Below are 20,977 nucleotides of genomic sequence, written 5' to 3' on the forward strand. Positions count from 1 at the left end.
ATCTGAGAGCTTTTATTGCGCATCGGTTTTTTTTTCTTTCTTTCCCTAATCTTCGACCGTTGCCTGTGCTGGTGAACTACGGCAATGCCTCGTACATCGCTTGGAAAGCGTCGCTCGTTATTGACAGGGCCAAGCACCCCTGTCCAGCAACCATCGGGTATGATAACATATTCATCGCTTCAACCGCAAGATGTCACTAACAAATCATCTGTAGAAGCTGAAACCGGCTCTGTCACTACAAATGGCCGTCTTACCCGTGCACGGTCCGCAAGGAGTCTTGCAGCTTCCTCTGTAGTCGATGAACTTTCCTTGGACACTACTGAGTCTGTATCGTCGGCTCTTACGCCTTTTGGCCAAACTTCAGAAAGCGGCTACTCCACGCCTGGAACTAGCAAACTCCCAAGCCCTGCCGAAGCAGCCAGTTCGTCAAAGACATCTTTTGAAGTGCGCATTCCTGCCAAGAGCAGGCTGCAAGAACCCGACGGGGATGAGCGAGCCTTACGGCAAAGCGTCTATTCATTAAGCTCAAAAGCAAAGGGGAAACGAGTCACCGAAATTGAAGATTCGGATGAAGATGACGATGATGTCTACCCTAGCAACAGTCACGATGCCCAAGTAGCTCGCCGATTGCAGAACGAAGAATACCGCCAAGCAAGTCTAAGATCTCGCCGCTCTATGGCTAGCGATATTCAATCTCCTGCCTCAGCTGAAGCATCAGTGAAACGAACCAGATCTCAGTCAGGCCCTTCTTCAGCGCAAAAGCGACCAGCCAAAAAGAGCAAGATCATACCTGATTCAGACGACGCACCAGAGTCTGGTTTAGATATAGACGCCGAATTGGCTGCTGCTGCCGCCTTAGAAGACCAGCTAGCTAATGAGGTTTCCTCATCTGATGAACATGATTCAGTGGATGAAGGACGGGCTGAACCTGCTGAACAAATGAGGAGCCTGCCGACAACCCGGGGCAACAACGTGGTTTTTACCGATCCCAAAACTGTAGCCGATATGGAGACACTATGGTTGACACTTCCTTCAGATATATCATCTGGACTTCCATCTGACCTTTCCGGCTTATCATCTGGTATTAGCTCTGCCACTGTTAGCGATAGTGAAAGCGTTGATTCCGAGATAGCTGCGCCAGAGCCTGGAGCACTTCGGAGAATTGCTAATCAGAGACGTGGATATAGACGGTCTAGACACAAAAGCCGTACTGCCAAGGAGCGAGATCGCCTTGAAAAACACCATCCTGAATTGGTCACTATGTGGACGGATTTGGAAAACATGCCGGCAATCAATGCTGGCAAGATAGACCAACCGAGGAGTATATCAAGGCAGTTGAAGCCCTTCCAGCTGGAGGGTGTGGCTTGGATGAAGGAAATGGAAAAAACAGAATGGAAAGGTGGCCTTCTGGGCGACGAAATGGGTCTGGGCAAGACGATCCAAGCCGTCTCTCTCATCATGTCCGACTATCCAGCAAAGCTACCCACTCTAGTCCTTGTCCCTCCTGTCGCACTCATGCAGTGGCAGTCAGAGATCAAATCTTACACAGACGGAACTCTCAAGACCTTTGTGTTCCACGGAACCAACACAAAGGCTAAGAATATTACAGCCAGGGAGCTCAAAAAGTTTGATGTCATTATGATGTCCTACAACAGTCTTGAATCCATGTATCGGAAGCAAGAAAAGGGGTTCAAGCGAAAAGATGGCATCTACAAAGAAAAGAGCGTCATTCACAGCATTACGTTTCACCGAGCCATCCTTGATGAAGCACATTGTATCAAAACACGAACCACAATGACTGCTAAAGCATGCTTCGCGTTGAAGACCGAGTATCGTTGGTGCTTGACTGGCACACCTTTGCAAAACCGAATCGGAGAGCTCTTCTCATTGGTGCGATTTCTCAACGTTAAACCGTTTGCTTTATATCTCTGCAAACAATGCACCTGTTCGAGGCTTGAGTGGTCTATGGATGACAACAGTCGTTGTTCCGACTGCAACCATGCTGGTATGCAACACGTCTCTGTCTTCAACCAAGAACTTCTCAATCCTATTCAGAAGTTTGGCAATTTGGGCCCTGGCAGAGAGGCGTTCCGGAAACTACGATTGATGACAGGCCGTATCATGCTGCGACGTCTCAAGAAGGACCACACCGATTCCATGGAACTTCCTGTGAAGGAAGTGTATGTCGACCGCCAATTTTTCGGAGAAGAGGAAAACGACTTTGCCAATAGTATCATGACCAACGGACAGCGCAAGTTTGATACCTATGTTGCGCAAGGTGTCCTCCTGAATAATTATGCCAACATCTTTGGTCTCATCATGCAAATGAGACAGGTGGCCGACCACCCTGACTTGATTTTGAAGAAGAACGCTGATGGAGGTCAAAACGTTTTGGTTTGCTGCATCTGTGACGAGCCAGCGGAAGACACTATTCGAAGTCGCTGCAAGCATGACTTTTGCAGAACATGCGTATCTGCATATATCAAATCGACCGACGAGCCTGACTGCCCTCGGTGTCACATTGGGTTGGTGATTGATCTCGAGCAGCCTGAAATTGAGCAAGACGAAGCCATGGTGAAGAAGTCATCAATTATCAATCGTATCAAGATGGAAAACTGGACTTCTTCTTCTAAAATTGAGCTGCTCGTTCATGAACTTCACAAGCTGCGCTCTGACAATGCCACGCACAAGTCCATCATCTTTTCTCAGTTCACCACAATGCTGCAGCTTATCGAGTGGCGACTTCGAAGAGCTGGAATCACCACTGTCATGCTAGACGGCAGTATGACCCCTGCTCAGCGCCAAGCATCGATTGAGCACTTTATGAACAATATTGACGTTGAATGCTTCCTCGTATCACTCAAGGCTGGTGGCGTTGCACTCAATCTCACCGAGGCATCGCGAGTGTTCATCATAGACCCGTAAGCATTCTCCCTTTCCCCTTTATGCTCTTCTTCAGCTAGGCTAACATTGCATTCTTAGTTGGTGGAACCCGGCCGCTGAGTGGCAGTCTGCCGATCGTTGCCATCGCATTGGACAAACTCGACCCTGCAGCATCACGCGTCTTTGTATTGAGGATTCCGTCGAGAGCCGAATGGTACTGATCCAAGAGAAGAAGACGAGCATGATCCACTCCACTGTCAATTCAGATGACAAAGCGATGGATACTTTGAGCCCTGAGGATATGCAGTTTCTTTTCCGAGGCTCCTAAACTCCTTTTTAAATCTCTTCATTTCTCAGTAGACGGTACATGTTTTCTTTTTGAGCAACGAGTTAGGTATGATGGTATTACCTAGATGAACGCATCGCGGATATAATGACTGGAGGTTTTCCGCAAGAGGCGCTAGGGACTTAGAGATGATTCGCTCGCATTAATGGATTAGTTTACTGCGTATACAGCGTATACAGCGATACAGCGTATACAGCGATACAGCGTATACAGCGACCTATATAATACAGTATACACTGAACCTTATTCTTGATATCTGTGGTTCTAAGATTGTGCTATAACATCGCGCACTTGGAACTACATTCTTCTCATGGTTCATTATTCAAGATTTGTTACACTCAATCTAGCTAATCAATATCTAAGAATCTGGTTCAATGTAATGCTAGCTTTCATCACGAAGAACGAAAATCAGTGTGGCACAGAATCAGATATGTATGATGTAAAGATGCTAATGTTGTATTATTGCATCTCGTGTTGTGTTGTATCTGTCTATCTAACTCGGGACTCTTATCTCCCCTAATTTTTTCCATCATAAAAAATTTGTAGTAAATCCACATAAAAGTGGCAAAAGTGCCTGGTACTATTAGGCAGCCTTTTTACAAGCCTCCTTCTTTTGACGGAAACCCTGACAAAGGCCATCATGACCAATTGGCTAGAATGTTTAAAAACCACTCCCTCCCAAAAATTGCTTCGCTCCTTTTGTTTTCCATGATATGGCAAATATATGCTACAGTCACATGCTTAGAGGTCCATGAGGGCCTTTGCACCAGGCTCGCTGCAAACGTAGATGGTGTCGTGCGAGTTGGGGAATCCGTTGAACTGAGTGGCAGAGCACTTGGTGTAGGCACCCATGTCCTCAAAGTAGAGCCAGTCTCCAACATTGAGGGTGCACGGGAAGAAGGCGCTCTGGCTGATGAGATCGATGCCATCACAAGTGGGACCCCAGATCGAATACTCGATACCATTTCCGACCGAGCACTGTTCGGCGGCGTAGGAGTTGTAGAGGGTCTGGCCACTGGAGTGGAGGATCTTGGCAACGGGGTGCTGGTGATCGAACATGATGCTCGAGAAGTTGCCGTAGACACCGTCGTTGATGTAAGCCATGTAGCTGGTGGCTTGGGCCGCGGGGTCATCGACGGTGCGACGAGCGATGATGTTGCAAGCAATAGTGAAGGCTGTAGCAACGTAGAAGCGGCCAGGCTCGGCAATGATGTCAACGCCGCATCCAGCGGGGAAGTACTCGGTCAGGGCATTGTCGAGGACCGCAGCCATGGTCTCAAAGGTGTCTCCAGAGAAGCCTCCGCCGACGTCGAGGACCTTCAAGTGGAAATCGTAGGCACGAGCCTGCTGGAAGACGGTGTGGGCGTCGACGACGGCCTTGCGGAAGGCAGAAGGGTCAGAGGCGCCAGATCCCACATGGAAGCTCACGCCGACGACGTTGAGGCCAAGCTCCTTGGCCAGGGCGAGGAGGCCCTCGGTGGTGTCCATGGGAGCACCAAACTTCATGCTGAGGCGACACAAGCTCGACGTGTCGTCCGTCATGATGCGGAGGAAGAGCTCGGCGCCGGGGAACAGCTTGGCGATCTTGTGGAGCTCATCAGCATTGTCAAAGGTCATCTGCTTGACACCAACAGACTTGACATAGCGGACGTAGGAGTTGGTCTTGCAGGGTTGGGCATAGATGATGTGGTCGGGGCTGGCACCAAGGCCAAGGACCTGTTCAATCTCTCCCTTGGAGGCGCAATCAAAGCCAGTGCCGAGGGCCGCAAGGAGCTGGAGCACCTTGGGGTCAGGGTTACACTTGACGGCATAGAATGGCTTGATGCGGGGGAGGTTCCTCTTCCAGCGGAGGTGCTGGCGGTAAACCTCACCAAGGTCTGCGACAAAGAAGGTGTCTTCCTCGCCGGGGTCGCAGAGCTCATGGTTGACGGCGCCCACGCGTTGGCGGAAGGCCTCGCCGATCAATTGCTTCGGATCGAGAGCAACATTGTTCTGAAGAGCACCCAGATACTGGGGTTTCTTCTTTACAACATGATTATGGATGACATTCTGGACGTAATTGTCGAGGACGGCTGTTGCCATAACCATATCCCTGAAAAGTTGGGGGGTGAGGGATGTTGAAAATCAGAGTATTCGTATTCCGAAGAAGAAAATCTGAAGATAGTCTTGTAAGAAAGACTAGGGAAATTCTGCAGCTAAATAGCGAAATGGATCTTAGGGTGGTCGAAAGCGATAGCAGACTGTTCCCTCAGTGATCGGGCGAGGCCTCCTCGACGACTCTTCCTCGGCGAGAGGAAGAACCGCAGAACTCCTCCTATGCGGCAGCTGGCGGGGGTCGTTTAACGACGGCGTGGGCGGCTGGTGACGAGGCACGTCGAAGAGCAAGAAGGCGACGAGCTGCTTAGACGGACCAAGCGGCGGGAGGAGGGATGACGTTGATGATGTGAGGGATCTTGCGAGCGCAGAAATCTTTGTCAGTCACGGCCTGGGGAGCCGTGATGGGTGGACGACGGAGTGCCTTTGTGGAGACAAGGCACCGAAGCTGGGATCGAGGCGAGAAGGCGAGAAGCTCTAGAATGGTGGAGAGGCCAGTTAGCTCAAGCAGCTCGTCGAGGCGGGTGTTGTAGCAATCAGGCAGCTCGAATTGATCGCGAGGTGGCATCGACGAGATGCAGCTTTCCGCACAGTTTGCGGCCCTCAAGGCGCACTTCGCGGCGGAGGAGTCATTCTGTTTGTGGTGGCGGTGACATCCGCCTCACCCAACGAGTAAAATCGACCAGCCACAGCTGATGAAGACACGCAAACCGCACAAGAAAGAAAACATCTCGCGAAAGAGCTAGAAGAAGAAAAAGCCTCACATACCTAGAAAGTAAAATCTAGAGCGACGGATGCAGTAGCAGCAGTAGCGGAGAGAGCTATTTTTTTCACAAAAGTGAATTAAAAAAAGAGGTAGGAAAAGAGTAAAAAGGAGGACTGCGTGCGAAAAATTGTGGTGGTGACGAGGGGTCAAGCTAAGGTTTTATCCTGGTTTTTTTCTCTCTCCCCCCCTTGCGAATCGATCGCCGCGAAAAAAATTTCTAAAGAGCTGTAGTGCGGTAATGCGGCGCGGTACGTACCTGCGTTTGAATTTGAGTAGGCCGGGAACGGCGTTTTAGGTTGGGAGAGCCGCCCACAAATCCTTTTTTAGTATTGAGCGCCAGCAAACCAAATTGGATTGCATCAGCGATACTTAAAATTGGATCCTGGATGAAGCGGGCGTGGAGAGAGAGCCAATGGGACGTGCAGCTTTTGTGATGCAGCGCTTTACTGCGGTTGACGCTGTGTACAAGGCAAGGGGCGAGAGCTTGTAGAGGGAGCGGTATCTGGTACCGCAGCGGTGATACGCATCATGTGCAGCTTACACGCATGGCAATTACAGTTGGGTGTTTACTGTAGTCTATTCAAGAATCCCATGGGCCTATACTGAGCTGTGACTATAGGATATGCGGTGCACGCCACAGCTGTCCATCATGGTGCCTGTTATTAGACTTTGCAAGCATACCGGCTGCAAAAGATTCGCCATATCCTGTCTACAAGCTCTCGACACAGCTACCAACCGGCCAAAGGTAATCGACAGGTACCAGTGCTGCATCTCTGCAATTGTATGTAATACCTGATGCCCTGCCTTTGTAGTAGTAGCTACTCCGGCACGGTTTTCCCGTCGTGCATCGTGCCTTGCGTCCGTCTCACTCACCCTATACTACATACTTACTCATACGTGCTTTCATATACAGGCACATCACAGGCAAGTGAGCACTCTCATCTCGATTCATTTGCAGCCCCCAAAAATTCACCTCTCGTAGTAGCCCACATGTGTGGCCTCGTGGGTATTTTCCAGCACTGGCTCCAGCTTCCACCTGCAAAACACGCGACACCACGTACCTACTTGATAATGAAGCCACGAAAGCCTCGCCTTGTCCATTCCCACGAGGCGCAAACTCTCCTTTGGGCAAATACCCGCCCGCCGCCACACCGCACGAGGCAAATAAACAACAACGTGCTGTCAAGCTTGATTGGCTCGTCTGGGGTAAATTGCCGCATGCAAGGGAGAACGCTGCGCTGCCTGAACGGCCTGTGACACGTCTTTACAGCGGGCTGGATAGGATACTAACTTGCTGTACTGTGCATAGCCGCAAGGAGCAGTATATTACTAGGGCCGCTGTCATGCAACATGTGTATCCGCCTTTCCGAGTAAAGCTATGAGCAAAATGGTCTGGATCTTATGCCTCCGTAGCCGAGACATTGCCACGAATCTCATGCGAAAAGCAGGCGCCAGCACAAATGATAGAATGCCAATTCTAATTCGCATGGCTAGCTTCTCCATTTGTCTTCCCCAGTTGATTCCAAGGCCATCATTAGCCCCCCCTATCCTTGCAAGACCCAATCTATTGCGTTCCGTATCCAAGTACTATGACGAAATCACAAGAATACGGCAAAAAGGTGAGAAAGACCAAAATGCACAAAGGGAAAAAAAACATCTCAGCTCCGACAAGTTTATATCATATAGAAAGTACCCAAACTACAAAGACACAGCCTCCTCTCGCTTACCTTCAATCTTACCTCTTAGCAACTAGGCCTGCCCATATCAAAACCGTCGAGGCAATTATCCTTTAAATCCCTCTCTCTATCTCGCATCCTAACGGTAAAAGTCAATCAAATGTGCTCGGCTCTTTAGTCCAGTAACCCAAAGCTCAGGGGCTCTGGCTCTGATAGAACGACCTCCTCACCGACGTCACTCCTCGCCTTTCCTCTCCCTCCCCTCTTTAAGCTCCAATGCTTGTTGCTTGCGCACCTCAGCACCGGTCTGAAAGGGATCGTTGAGAGAATTGGGCCCAGGGAGGCCGCCAGTGAGGTATAATTGTTTTGCTCTTGCGTTGCTCTGTGATCTCCATGCCATGGGGGAAGTGAGTCGGTCAAGCCGGCTCGGCAAGAAGATGTATCGTATCTGAACGCGTACTGTGCCTAACGAAAAACCCCAAGTCTCGAAAAAAAAAGAAAAAAAAAAAAAAAAAACGAAGAAGCAAAAGAAAAGAAAAAAAGAGGCAAAAAGCCCTCAAGAGGGGAATTATTCTACAAATAATGTACATCTTGTATCGTAAATACATCCATATCATCACAAAATTACCCAACCATAACCCTTCCGCTGACGCCATTTTCATATGTACCCGGAGATTCTTAGCTGTGTTAATGATGATAATTGTTCCTTACTCCTGGGAGCCGTTTACATTCATCTCATGAACGGTCCATGTTCCATCCACCCAGCCTTGCTTTTCTCCCAAAAAGGTTGTGCGCTCCTCTCCCTTTTCAATAGGCTCGACAAGGAACTTTTGTGCCACAGCTCTGACTTGATCCTTTGTCACGTCTAGCAGCTGCTCTCTCTTCTTCTGCTTCATCTCATCCGTAATGCCAGACAGGAATCTTGCCATGCCCTCCTGGTTCACAGACTTGGGAGCGTCAACTCCTTGGAACACAGAAATCTTGGCCTCTTCCAGGTCTCGATCGCTCCATTCCTTCTCCGTTGCCCAGCGCCCTGCATTGCGCATAATGCTCAATGTGTTCTGCGGGTTAGGATCACGGTATGAGTAGAACCCAAACAGGCCATCCAATGCCTTGGAGTAAGCCCCGCCGCCGTAGGCACCGCCCTTTTCTCGGATCTCGTGGTGGAGATGTTTGTGTGTCAGCAACTGTGCAAGGATCTGGAGCGGCGCACCGTCGGGTGAGGTATATGATGTCGTGGCAACGGAGAGGCCTCCATAATAGACTTGATATGGCAGAGGGAAGAATGCTTTGCTGTCTTTCGGGAGAGGCGACGGGCCCTTGCTTGCAACCCCTGATACTTTTTGTGGCAGTCCGCCTGTAAAGCTCTTCAGAGAGTTCAAGTTTTCTTGCACATTCTCAGTGCCGCACGTAAGGGCCGTGCGCATCTGACCGCTAGTCAGAGCAAAAGTCTGGATCTTCTTGAGCTTGCCAATGACATCCTCTAGCTGGTCTGACTCGGGTCGGCTGGTCAGCGAAGTAACCAGCTTGACCTGTGACAAACCGCCAATTTGCTGCCTCAGCCAGGCGCTGCGGGTCAAGCTGGATTCGGCGTGGCCCATTGCGAATCGGTGTCCGGAAGAAGCAATGTCGTTGACAACTCCATCGGCTGAGGCATGCAGCAACTGTCGAATTCGCAGTGAGGCCTCCGGGCTGTCAAAATCGGTCTCTTGCACCAGCTTGCGCAGGATATCGTACATGACGGGCACGTTCCTGTCAAGCGCCATTCCAGTAAAGATGATACCTTCGCTTGACTGAGTGTAATCGGTTGGCGAAGGCGTGGAATGGTAGCCAACAGAAACACCGCCAGTCTTGAGTTTGATGAGATCCTCGAGTTGCTCCATCGTCATGTCCTTTGTCCCCAAGCGCATGATGCTGTCCGTAAACAGAGGGATAAGCTCTCGAAGGTCGTCAGGCAAGTTTTCCAATGTGTTGATGGCACGGAAATAAGTAAGGCCATTGGTCGGAGCCTCGTGCCACTGGATGGGAATACCATTTGCAACCTCATCTCGGACTACCGTTGGCTCTTTTGACCTTGGAATATCCTTGACATGGACAGTGGGCAGACAGCTCAAATCCTCGGTGTTGGTCTTGTTCTGTTCCACCAACAGCTCCTGTTCCTGCTTCTCAAATTGCTGCCGTGCGCTCTCCTCGCTTCCGGCCTTGTTCACGGCGTCTTGGATTTTGGAAGAGAGACGCGCCTGTTCCTCGGCAATCAGGTCATCTCCAAAGGTCGCCGATGGCGCCATCGTAAAGGTCAAAGTGTTGTCGTTTAGCAGATATTTATCCATCAATCCTTCCAAGTAGCCACCCTCGGCCATCTTGGCCTGGAAAGCAGCAATTGTATCATTCCAAGCCAAGGAGTCAAAGGGATCGCTTCCATTGAACCACTTCGGCTTCAGCCTGTTGAGCATCGAATAGCCAAAGGTAGACGTTTTGTGCTTGAGCGCAAGCTCGAGTTGGTGAAGCGTTCCATCAATCTTGCCCTGGTCAAAGCCCTTGTCCCGGGCATCGCGCAGGATCTCTTGGATCTTGCCCTTCACCTTGGGAACATCAGATTCCTGGACACCAGTAAGGCCAATTGAGAAGATTCCGCGCTTCGCATAGCTATCGTAACCTGCATTGGGACTCCAATCAGCGCCCATGCCGGCTTCTATCAAGCCCCGGTATAACGGCGAACCATAGCCGTCCATAAGGAGAGTTGATAGCAGCGACACGGAGAATGACTCGACTATATCAGTGGTATCTCCAGTAATCCAAGATACCGATGTCTTGTACTGTCGATCCGGAGCAACCAATGGGTCCAATGGGCCGTGGAGAATAACTTCTCGAGGACCATCCAGCTCAACAGGTAAATGAATAACCTTATCCTTGGCAATCTTCTCAAAAGCCTGCAACCTAGCGTCAACCTCCTGCAGGTGATCTGCCAGGGGCATGTCTCCATAGGTAAACAGCTTGGCATTACTGGGGTGGTAGTTTTCGGCATGGAAGCCCTTGAGCTGCTCGTAGGTCAAATCCGTGATCTTTTGCGGGTCACCACCGGAGTTGTTGATGTCGGGGAAGATGTGGTCATGGAATCGAATGTAGTAGAGATATCCCGCATCCGACATTTGTCCCTTCATCTCATTATACACAACGCCCTTGAAGACAAGCTTCTTGCCCTCCGCGTCCTCGGCCGTGGGGTTCTCCGGCCCAATTCGCCAACCTTCCTGCTGAAAGTCGGATTGCTTCAGCAGAGGATGGAGCGTTGCGTCGAGATACACGGACATAAGGTTCTTGAAATCCTGCTCGTTTGTCGTCGCAAAGGGATAAAAAGTGTGGTCCGAAGCTGTCATTGCATTCATGAAATTGGAAAGCGTCCGGGGCAGCATCTTGAAGAAGGGATCACGAATAGGATATCTGGGATATTGTCAGCCGTGTCGACTCTCGTTGGCTGCCAAAAGATATCTCCTACTTTTCACTGCCGCAAAGAGTGGTGTGCTCTAGAATGTGAGGAACACCGGTATCGTCCGGAGGATTCGTCTTGAAGCCGATGGAGAAGACATTGTTGGAGTCATCGCGGGCAATGTGCAGATAATCGGCGCCGGTTTTGTCGTGCTGCAGCTGCAGTGCGGTTAGTTCCAGCTCCGGGACGTGCTTTGCTCGGACGACGGTGAAGCCGTGGAGTTTGGCGCCAGGCTTCGGATACAGCGCGAGATCCGTCACGGTCTTTCGAGCCGCATTTGCTGCGTTTCGCAACATGGCGAGAGAGCACGCACTATCGCGAGGTCTATAAGTGGGAAGAAGTAAGAAGGAATGGCAAACGTTCTAACGATGCATCGGAACAGGAAATGCGATGTGAACGGCCCGAGTAGCTGCACAATGTCCCTACAGCTTAGCCACGCAAATAAAACGACCGCAGCCAGAAAACCAGATGCTGATGATGATGTTCCCAGCATCTGTCGGGTCTGGCTCGGACTCTGTCGAAATTTAGCAACGCCCGCCACCAGAGCGCTTAGTCACGTCCTCGGCAAGACCCCCAAGTCTTTCCGGCCACTCGGTTGCTAGTGCACTAACAACCCCACCATATTGGACGCTGACCTAATCCCTGAGGCACTAACAAATTCACTGCACGCCGCATCATCGCACTATTAGAATTCTAACGAATTAACCTCCCGCCTGGTCACGCTCCCACCTACACATGTCTGCCATCGCCGGCTGTTGACAAATTCGACACACGTCAGGATCGCAACGACGGCCCACCACACCCAGTCCGGACCTCAATTCGCGGCCAGCTAGTATTTCGTAAGCACCGGCGCTCGCCCATTGTCCCGTAGCCCGGCCGACAGCCCAGACGGCGAACGATTTTGACAGCAATTCCGCCTCGTTTCCCGCTGGAGCCGTTGTCCGCTGGAGCCTCGAGCCGACGCCACCTTTTATAACCATATATCGATTAACAATCAGCTATATTGAACGAAGAAGGATATATAAAAATATATATTTCCCTTTTTTTGGTCCGCCTACAGCTCTCCATCAATGTGGCTCGGCCCTTGATGAGACTCGAGCCCAGCCAAAACACCCTTCCTTGACGCATTATTCGAGCCATGCCGGCAACTCATGTAGAGGCGGCCCTCACAAATGGCCACGATGCGCATGTCCACTCGTCACCCGCTGCGAAGAAGGCCAAGGGAAAGAGGGGGATGGACTCGTCCGAAGCTTCGCGCCTCCTCCAGGCCCGTATCTCGCAGCTGGAGCAGGACGCCGCTGGAGAGAAGGACCAAGAGATGGAGATAGGTGCGTCCAAAAGTTGCCGCATGAGACAAGAGTATTTGGGCCAGAGGTCAACTAACGTCTATATTTTCGCGAATAGAAAGGGAAGTCAAGCGCGCCAATCGAGATCTTCTGCAGCAGGTTTCTAAGATGGACGACATGCAGAAAATTGAACATCTTATGAGGCGCTCAAGTGAACTGTTAGCCGACATGCGACGCCTAGAAAGAGAGAATCAGAAGAATAAGAAACGCGGAGACGCTCTCCAGAAAGAACGAGATGCTAGCCGTACAGAACTCAGCAAGACCGTGGGATTGAAGGAGAAACTTGAAAAGCTGTGTCGGGAACTGCAAAGAGACAACAACAAAATGAAGGTTCGCACCGACCGCTTCGAGCAAACAATTACCGAGCCTTTGGCGCAACACGGCGCACTGACACTGGGACATAGAATGAGAATAAAGAGCTCCAGAGTACGCAGAAGCGAAATAACGCCGCCTGGGACGAGAAATTCGCAAGCTTGTTATCAAAATTGGAGGGGTACCAAGAGGAAAAGGACACCCCAAAGAAACAAGTAGTGGACATGGAAATGGACGAATTGTAAGCTTAACCCACTCACGAATTCTCTGGGGCGCATGGATTAATTGGCGAGACACAAAACTAGATTCCGAGTTCGATTCAAATCCTTCATTGAGCAGTACGAGCTGCGCGAGCTGCATTTTCACTCTCTCATGCGGACCAAAGAACTCGAAGTTCAATACCACCTATCTCGCCATGACAGGGAGAAGAAGAACGCCGAAGCCGAAGCGAACAAAGCGCGCCATTTGCAGAACCAGGTCGGAGCCTTCACTAAGACGGAGACGGAGCTTCGGAACCAGCTGAATGTATACGTGGACAAATTCAAACAGGTATGTCATACAGCATGCATTGGTTTAGCAATTGGCAGCCAGGCCTGACCTGTTGCGTCTTGTAGGTGGAGGATACTCTTAATAATAGCAACGACCTGTTTCTCTCGTTCCGGAAAGAAATGGAGGATATGTCGAAAAAGGGCAAACGCTTGGAGAAGGAAAATGAGACGCTGAAGCGTCAGAAAGAGGCGACGACGGCGAATATCATCCAATTGGCGGAAGAGCGGCAAGACTGGAAGCGGAAGATTGATGCATCCGACAAAAAGACCGAGAAGCTCATGAGCATCATCCAGCAGATGCAGCAACAAGGGCGGAAAGTCCCACGGGAGACTGCCACCACGGTGGAGGCCAGCACAGTAGAAGTGTGCCCCCCGGATAATCAGGGGCACGGAGCCGCAGAGGGCGAGGGCGAGGAGAGCGAATATTCCGAGGAGGAGGGCGAGGAGGAAGAGCTTAGTGAGTTCGATGATGATACTGAAGAGGAGCCTCAGCCGAGCGAACAGGGGCCCCCAGTGCCTTATGGCCCGGAACGCCCGCCGCAGCCAACTACGAATGGACATTAGTATGCGATTATTCAGTGTTTGGTCCCAAACGTACCAGAAGTCGCTCCAGAAGTCAATCCAGCGACAGTCCAAAAGGAAATCAACAAGTTTTTGAAGGTGCCAAAAGAACAGAGGTGCTCTCACTTGCTACAGCGAATGAAAGATGACCCAATTATGTTCTCTCACTTGCTACAGCGAATGGAAGATGAGGAATTTCTACCTAGGTTGCTGAATTTGTTACTAAACATACTATTGCCGCCATCTATGCTACGGCCACACTTTGATGATGTGCCTCGCGCATTGATGATCGACGTCTTTTGGAAGCTGATACTGGCTGCGAGATACAACGTAGACCTACATGCAATTTACAAAGGCTGCCAAGGACGAGAAAAAAAAGAAGAAGGGAAGAAATAGGGGCCGGAAGAAAAACAAAGTATACTTGGTTGGTATCAATTGTCTGACTGGCAAAGCGGGACTCATGTGTTGGGTTTAGCCCTGTAGTTATTATCGTCTATGCTGTCAATTATATTGCCTCTTTCTCAGCGGAAATCATTACTGCGGTTTTCTTTCTCCTTTCTCCAGTGAGCTTCAAATCTTGAATCTTGACTAAGTACTATGCCATGTGTGTGAATGAACACTGTGGCCTCGCATCATGCGTGTAAGGAAAGCTTCCCCTCACAGCTGCCAAGAAGATGGCATCGATTATTCACGTATCTGGGCCAGGTCCTTTGTTGTACAGTTGTCTAACTAAAGCAAAGCAGCTGGTCGCGTGATCCAGGACATGACAAGGTAAGCAATACTTGTTCGCGGGCTCAGTAGAATTCAGAGAGGTCTGTCCGTAACGTGTGTTTTGTATGTTACTGCAGGCACTTCCTTGACGCGGTAATACCATGCTGGGCATATCAGGCAGACTTTACTGCAATTGGCCTCTACAGTGAATGGTAGGTGAAGTACTAGTAGGTTATAGGTCACCAGTAGCATCAAATGTGCATGCAGTTACATCAGTATGAGATTGGATGGCTATCAGCAAATTTCAACAAGTAACATTTACCAATCTTACTTGAAGATCAAAAAAATCAATCAAGCAACAGCAGCATAATTCCATCACATCTCAATTGGCCCATTCCTGAGCACTTTTGAGGCACGTCATACACGGTAAACAAGGGCCAACTAAAAATCGGGTAGCTATCCGCGACGTGCATTAGCTCAGCAGCACTTATAGCCACCCTGGCCTCCCCCCCCCGCCAAGCTTCTAGTCGTTCCATCTTCTGTCCTCTGCATAGCAAGAAAAGATCCTGTCCAAGCTGTTGATATCCTGAATCCATCAGGAGAAAAAACAACAGCCCATCATGGACTTTCTACAGGTGCGTCTAAAGCCAATTGCACTCAATCAATCAGATTGAAGCCTTCCCTCTTGGCCAAGTCCGCTAACCAAACGCTCTCTTCACAGCGCCTGTCGCAGTTCCTCGACCGCCCGCTGTTCCCATGGAAGAGGCTCGTCCTGGGCTTCTCCCTGGGCCAGTTCGTCTTTGAATCCTTCCTCACCTTCCGCCAGTACCGTGTCCTCCAGTCGCCCAAGCCCCCCCGCCGTCCTCGCCAAGGAAGTCTCCCGCGAAGATTTCGACAAGTCGCAAGCCTATGGCCGCGCCAAAGCTGAATTCTCCGTCGCCAGCGGCCTCTGGGGCCAAATCGTCAACTTTGCCTTTATCCAACTCGATGTCATGCCCAAACTGTGGTCCTGGACCGGCGACCTGCTGCTGAAGTGGGCGCCCGCGCGCTTCACCGGCGAAATCTCCCACTCCATCGTCTTCGTCTTCACCTTTATGCTCATCCAGCAGGCGCTGGGCCTGCCGACCAAGATCTACAGCACCTTTGTCCTGGAAGAAAAGTTTGGCTTCAACAAGCAGACGCCCGGCCTGTTCGTCTCCGATATTGTCAAGACCAACCTTCTGACTGCCGTCCTGATGCCCCCCCGTCCTCGCTGGTTTCCTCAAGATCATCCAAAAGACTGGCTCCCAGTTTGTCTTTTACACTTGGGTTTTCACCGCCACCGTCCAGGTTCTCATGACTACTCTGTATCCTACCTTTATCCAACCGCTGTTCAACAAGCTGTCTCCCCTCGAAGACGGCGAGCTCAAGACAAAGGTCAACGAATTGGCTGCTCGGTTCAACTTCCCCCTGCACGAGCTGTACGTCATTGACGGCAGCAAGCGCAGCGCTCACTCTAATGCCTTCTTCTACGGTCTGCCTTGGAAGAAGCACATTGTCATCTACGATACTCTGCTGGAAAAGTCCGAAACTGACGAGGTTCTCTCAATCCTGGCCCACGAGCTCGGCCACTGGAAATTGGGTCACACCACGAGCCTCTTTGGCATCTCTCAGGTATAACCTTTCTCTCATCTTGCTCTGCGCAGTATCCAAGCATCCATCCAACTAACACAATGACAGGCCCACCTCCTCTACGTCTTCAGCCTCTTCTCCGTCTTCATCAACAACCGCTCTTTGTACTCATCATTCGGCTTCCACAACGAGCACCCCATCATCATCGGCTTCCTTCTCTTCTCCGACGCTCTGTCTCCCATGGACACCGTCATCCAGTTCCTCCTCCACATGGTCACCCGCGCTTTTGAGTTCCAGGCCGATGCCTTCGCCAAGGGTCTCGGTATGCAAACTGAGCTGGCCAGGTCGCTTCTCAAGCTGCAGATCCAAAACCTCAGCTCCATGGATGCCGACTGGATGTACGCGAGCTACCACTTCTCGCACCCCCACCTCTCAGAACGTCTCAAGGCCCTGAACTGGAAGGGAGAGCAAGCCGTCACTAGTGAGAAGGATGAGGAGGGCGTCATCAAAGCCAGTGGCCGCGACGAGTTGTAAGACATAGATAAAAGAACTATGCGTGTAATAGATAGATATCTTAAGTAGGGAAGAAGAGGGGGGGGAATATTCGAGAAGAAATCATGATTCTGATTGAGAAATGGTTTTCACGGCTATCGTCGTACTATCTATTTATGTAGATTCTACCGGCCCATGTCATCATCTGTGAGTCTATGTGAAGCTTACAGTACAGGTTTTCCAGGCCCATGTCTTGAGTTCGAACAATTGACCTCGTATCATCGAGTCTATTTAGTCCTCGTCCTCCTCGCTCCCCTCATCCGAATATGCTTCCTCATCGTCATCTTCGTCATCATCATCGTCATCGTCATCATCATCGTCATCGTCCTCGTCCTCGTCCTCGTCATCACCAGCATCCAAGCCATAATCATCGTGGAAATGGCTTAATTCTTGGGTCTGAACCTTGTAGCCCATTCCCTTAAATGCGGTTTCCATACCCTATACGAAAAATGTCAGCATAGCTCTCTCTCATGTTAAAAAGGAGAACAACAAAACGTACCTCCTGCATCAGCTTAGCGCATGTAATAACCACATTGCTCTTGCCCGGCTCAAAGCAAGGCATAATGATGTCCTTTAGCACCTGTCGAATCTCATCCTCCTTTACTTCTCTAACGCGCTTCAACATACCCTTGTTCCAGTCTTTGGGCAGCTGCCTGAACACGCTCTGGACAAAGTTCTGCTGGGCAGCGCCGGACATGGTAGATTGTTCGTCTGCAAAGCTAACCACAATCTGGCTGATGGTACCTTCCAACAGGTGTTTATCAATTGGCACCTCTTCATTGGCAATCTTTTGAATTGCATCACGCGAAGCAATAATTGCCTTGGAGGCATCTGGAGATCGGTAAACCTTGTAGTGTATAACTCCGCTCTCAACATTGCGTGAGAAGAAAGATCCGTAGGCATACCCGGCACCTCGAACAGCATTCCACAGGGGTCCCTCTATCGACTCAAGATAACCGATTGCCACCATGATGGACGGCAGCCTAGGATCTGAAAACGAGAAGAGACCAGGAGCAGTGCTTACGGAGAAGGAGCTGTCGAGAGTCGTCATGGGAACGATAATGGCGCCGACAGAGCCAGGGGCCTTTCCTTCATCGTTCAAAGTACTTGAAGTCTTCGGAATAGCAACCATCGCTCCATTTTGCGACTTCAACGCGGTGGAGAGCGGATCCCAGGTCGTGATGGGGTTAGGAAGCTTCTCCAAGTTTGCGGTGACGAGAACTCTGACGTTTTCGAAAGTGAAAAGCGAGTTGCGGATTGTCTTGAACCACTCCACAACCTGATCTGGATTCTTCTGAAGAATCTTTTTGAGACGTTTGAGGTAAACTGCCTTGACAAGAACGCGCCTTGCGACTGTAAGGGTTGACCTGTCCTGGTGAATAGCTGTGTTCACCTCAGAGGACATGCTGCGCCCGTCGCGTTTCGATTCTGGGACGTCTGCCAAAGCTTTCATGATGGCAGCTTTGATGCGTATCGGGTCAAAAACAGAATCAAACATCATAGTACGGAGCCAGTTTACGGCCGCAGCATACTTTTCTGGCTCAACCTGAAACTGGATCATGTATCCTTCTCCATCGCTAAGCTGGCGAGAGTTTCCAATGTCATAGCCAACACTGTCCCTCTCTAGCTCCATCACGACCTGCTCAAAGTTAATTTGCTGCCCATCTCGCGTGATGTGAGTGTTGAAGAAGTTATCACTAAAGATTGACATTAGTGGCTTCAAGTGAACAGGGACTTGGGCTGTGCCAAGGTGAAGGGTAATGTGCACAAAATTTGTAGGCACATCTTCGAACTGAAGGAAAAGCGGCAGTTTGCCACCAGGGGCCGCATTGATGAGTTCCTGGGCACGGCCAGGACCAAGTCCAAGGGCCTTGGCGTGACCAGAACGAGCTGTATCGGATTCGATGAAATGAATTGATTCTGTACCGGGCACAGCCCAGCGATCAATGACTTCAGGGGGGATTGGTGCATCGTTCTTCGTCTTTGCATCTTCAAGCTTTTGTGCGAGTTTTTGCAATCCCTCTTCTCCAAGCTCTTCTTTACGCTTGGCAATTCGAGCTTCGTGATCGCCCTTCATTTTGATGGCCAACTGCAGAGATGGCTTGCCCAGGACAGAGATGTGGTGAGCATCAGCCATCCATTTGCTCAAGAAAGCTCGCCATTCTTCGTCTGACCACTTTTCAAGAACATCATATTCCGCGATTGATGCCAAATCCTTGAGTGTGGAGCCGTCACGCTTTCCAAAGAGGTAGTCAGCTATGATGTTGGTAGAGTAGAAAGACTCTGACGTTTCAGCGTGAAATTTGACTTGTCGCTTCTCTCGCCGGATGCATTCTGTCATGTACTTCATGTCCAATGGTTTCGACACGACATCTTTGAGGACTTGGAAGAGGCGCTTCTCCACAAACTCCAGCTTTTCCGTTTCTACGCCAGTAGGCTGAAGCCAAATGAGCGAGTTCGGCCGTGAATCCCACCAGCAAGAGATAGAGCTTGCAAGTTCCTCCCGCTCCACAAGAACATTTTCCAACACAGAGACAGATGAGCCGCAAAGGTAAGTAAGGAGAATGTTCAAAGCGGATGTGGCGATCACATCAGCGCAGTGAGGGCCAAAGAATCCAATAAGTATTTCGCCTACGGACTCATCCTCTTCGGGAAACTCTGCTGTCGTGACGATGCTTTCTTTGAGAGCTGGCGGCTGAGCTGACTCTACCCATGGTCGCTTGAAATTGGAATCAAGAGCAGGGATATCATCTTTGATGCTTTCTTCGAATGTATCCAGTATTTCCAGGAGATTCTCATGGTCTGCTTCACCGACAATGACTATGCACAAGTTGCGCGGCTGGTACATATCGCGATGGAATTGGCGAATACGCTCAGGGGTTAGTACTCGTAGAGCTTCCGTCATACCACCAGTCTCGTAGCGGAAGCCGACGTTTTCTGGGTACAAAAGTCGACGAGCTTTAAGGTCCAAAATTTCGGTACTGCGATGTTCCACAGCCTGCATTTCAGAGTATACAACACCAGCATCGTTGCCTTCTCCATCGATGTGCCAAACTTCAGTGACAACGCTCTCATCGGTGATGGTAGGCAAAATTACATGCTCCAAATAGACAGGGAGGATCTGGGCAAAGCCCTCCCAGCCTGCAGTTTCAAGGGTGTAGGCTGTGTGATCGGTAGCAGTCCAAGCATTGGTACCAGAGTATGCTCGAGAGGACAGCTTATCCAGAAGTCCTTTCCACTGATAGTTCTTTGATCCCATGAAGATCAGATGCTCAAGCGTGTGAGGAGCACCAGAGTCGTCGAAAATTTCGGTAGCAAGTGTGAAGTAGCCGTTGATCTTGGGGCCCTTGCGATCGGCCACTACGACCTGCATGCCACTTCGCTCAGAGACATATTGGGTCATTGTGCAGGGAGCATAGTCGGTCTGAAAACTCTGCACCTTGCGGAAGCCAGGCTTCAGCTTTTGAGAGGGCATTTTGAAGACTTGCGAGTAGAAGCGCCCTTTCCAGCCGGACCTAAGCAGTAGTATGTTAGCACAATTGCAATGACAGTCAATATCCGGCCCCTTGTCACTACACTTGGATGTCTAGAAGGGAGAAAACGAGGCGAGGGAGAAGAGGCATGATTTCGAAGAATGGTTTGAGTTCGGAAAAATTGGTGCAGAGACAGGAGCGGCTGATGATGCCTGCATGGGCCACCTAGACAGAGGAGCATAGAAGGAACCAACCTCAGCAGGTGGCCTTGCAGGAACGCGCAGACAGATTGGCCATAGTCGCCGATGAACAGAAAGTACCCGCCGACGCTGATGAGGGCGACAACAAGCGGTAAGATCACATTCGTAAGCCTAGCTGGAAGCATCTAGGGGAGCCTTTCAGCAGTGCTGCGTAGAAGCCAGACGATGACTTCCAACCCAGACTGTTTGATGGGAGAATGCGGGCAGTTCAAGATGAACAGATCGGTGAGGCGGTTCGCAAAATACACAAGAAGCAGGGCATGTGATATGTTTCGTTTCAGCAACTCACCAAACACAGCGACGCCCTAGCAAGTGAAGAGAGGGCAAACCACGTTCTGTCCGTAGAAGACGAAA

At 50.4% G+C, this 20,977-nt stretch overlaps 8 protein-coding genes across 8 annotated transcripts; 4 read left to right on the top strand and 4 right to left on the bottom strand.

Annotated features, from left to right (window-relative positions):
• Nucleotides 1–84: 84 nt before the first annotated feature.
• Nucleotides 85–3,211, top strand: TrAtP1_011561 (uncharacterized protein; the record flags this gene model as incomplete). Its single annotated transcript, XM_014084684.2, has 3 exons — nucleotides 85–157; nucleotides 215–2,921; nucleotides 2,983–3,211. The coding sequence occupies 3 exons, from the start codon at nucleotides 85–87 to the stop codon at nucleotides 3,209–3,211; spliced, it is 3,009 nt and encodes a 1,002-aa protein (XP_013940159.2).
• A 759-nt stretch (nucleotides 3,212–3,970) lies between these two features.
• On the bottom strand, nucleotides 3,971–5,317 carry TrAtP1_011562 (uncharacterized protein; the record flags this gene model as incomplete). The annotated part of the gene is made up of 1 exon (XM_014084685.2): nucleotides 3,971–5,317. The coding sequence occupies one exon, from the start codon at nucleotides 5,315–5,317 to the stop codon at nucleotides 3,971–3,973; it is 1,347 nt and encodes a 448-aa protein (XP_013940160.1).
• Nucleotides 5,318–5,630: 313 nt separating this feature from the next.
• On the bottom strand, nucleotides 5,631–5,891 carry TrAtP1_011563 (uncharacterized protein; the record flags this gene model as incomplete). The annotated part of the gene is made up of 1 exon (XM_066115160.1): nucleotides 5,631–5,891. The coding sequence occupies one exon, from the start codon at nucleotides 5,889–5,891 to the stop codon at nucleotides 5,631–5,633; it is 261 nt and encodes an 86-aa protein (XP_065971258.1).
• A 2,289-nt stretch (nucleotides 5,892–8,180) lies between these two features.
• On the bottom strand, nucleotides 8,181–11,756 carry TrAtP1_011564 (uncharacterized protein). The gene is made up of 2 exons (XM_014084687.2): nucleotides 11,259–11,756; nucleotides 8,181–11,203 (listed from the first exon to the last, which is right to left on the bottom strand). The coding sequence occupies exons 1-2, from the start codon at nucleotides 11,543–11,545 to the stop codon at nucleotides 8,473–8,475; spliced, it is 3,018 nt and encodes a 1,005-aa protein (XP_013940162.1). The 5' UTR covers nucleotides 11,546–11,756; the 3' UTR covers nucleotides 8,181–8,472.
• A 169-nt stretch (nucleotides 11,757–11,925) lies between these two features.
• Nucleotides 11,926–14,547, top strand: TrAtP1_011565 (uncharacterized protein). The gene is made up of 5 exons (XM_014085020.2): nucleotides 11,926–12,577; nucleotides 12,654–12,925; nucleotides 13,000–13,148; nucleotides 13,213–13,456; nucleotides 13,522–14,547. The coding sequence occupies exons 1-5, from the start codon at nucleotides 12,388–12,390 to the stop codon at nucleotides 14,017–14,019; spliced, it is 1,353 nt and encodes a 450-aa protein (XP_013940495.1). The 5' UTR covers nucleotides 11,926–12,387; the 3' UTR covers nucleotides 14,020–14,547.
• Nucleotides 14,548–15,347: 800 nt separating this feature from the next.
• Nucleotides 15,348–15,655, top strand: TrAtP1_011566 (uncharacterized protein; the record flags this gene model as incomplete). The annotated part of the gene is made up of 2 exons (XM_066115161.1): nucleotides 15,348–15,362; nucleotides 15,449–15,655. The coding sequence occupies 2 exons, from the start codon at nucleotides 15,348–15,350 to the stop codon at nucleotides 15,653–15,655; spliced, it is 222 nt and encodes a 73-aa protein (XP_065971259.1).
• A 407-nt stretch (nucleotides 15,656–16,062) lies between these two features.
• TrAtP1_011567 (uncharacterized protein) lies at nucleotides 16,063–16,872 on the top strand (the record flags this gene model as incomplete). The annotated part of the gene is made up of 2 exons (XM_014084986.2): nucleotides 16,063–16,380; nucleotides 16,447–16,872. 2 exons carry the CDS (start codon nucleotides 16,063–16,065, stop codon nucleotides 16,870–16,872), a joined length of 744 nt encoding a protein of 247 aa, XP_013940461.2.
• A 249-nt stretch (nucleotides 16,873–17,121) lies between these two features.
• Nucleotides 17,122–20,748, bottom strand: TrAtP1_011568 (uncharacterized protein; the record flags this gene model as incomplete). Its single annotated transcript, XM_014084688.2, has 3 exons — nucleotides 17,122–17,328; nucleotides 17,390–20,405; nucleotides 20,618–20,748. 3 exons carry the CDS (start codon nucleotides 20,746–20,748, stop codon nucleotides 17,122–17,124), a joined length of 3,354 nt encoding a protein of 1,117 aa, XP_013940163.1.
• Nucleotides 20,749–20,977: the final 229 nt, after the last annotated feature.

This window comes from Trichoderma atroviride, chromosome 6, assembly GCF_020647795.1.
Source record: "Trichoderma atroviride chromosome 6, complete sequence".
Classification (NCBI taxonomy): Eukaryota; Fungi; Ascomycota; class Sordariomycetes; order Hypocreales; family Hypocreaceae; genus Trichoderma; species Trichoderma atroviride.

Coding starts and splice junctions, on each gene's coding strand:
- TrAtP1_011564 (XM_014084687.2), bottom strand. CDS start 11,545: ATGTTGCGAAACGCAGCAAATGCGGCTCGAAAGACCGTGACGGATCTC. Junction 11,204..11,258: donor ACTCTTTGCGGCAGTGAAAA/GTAGGAGATATC, acceptor ACAATATCCCAG/ATATCCTATTCGTGATCCCT.
- TrAtP1_011565 (XM_014085020.2), top strand. CDS start 12,388: ATGCCGGCAACTCATGTAGAGGCGGCCCTCACAAATGGCCACGATGCG. Junction 13,149..13,212: donor GACATGGAAATGGACGAATT/GTAAGCTTAACC, acceptor ACACAAAACTAG/ATTCCGAGTTCGATTCAAAT. Junction 13,457..13,521: donor ACGTGGACAAATTCAAACAG/GTATGTCATACA, acceptor TGCGTCTTGTAG/GTGGAGGATACTCTTAATAA.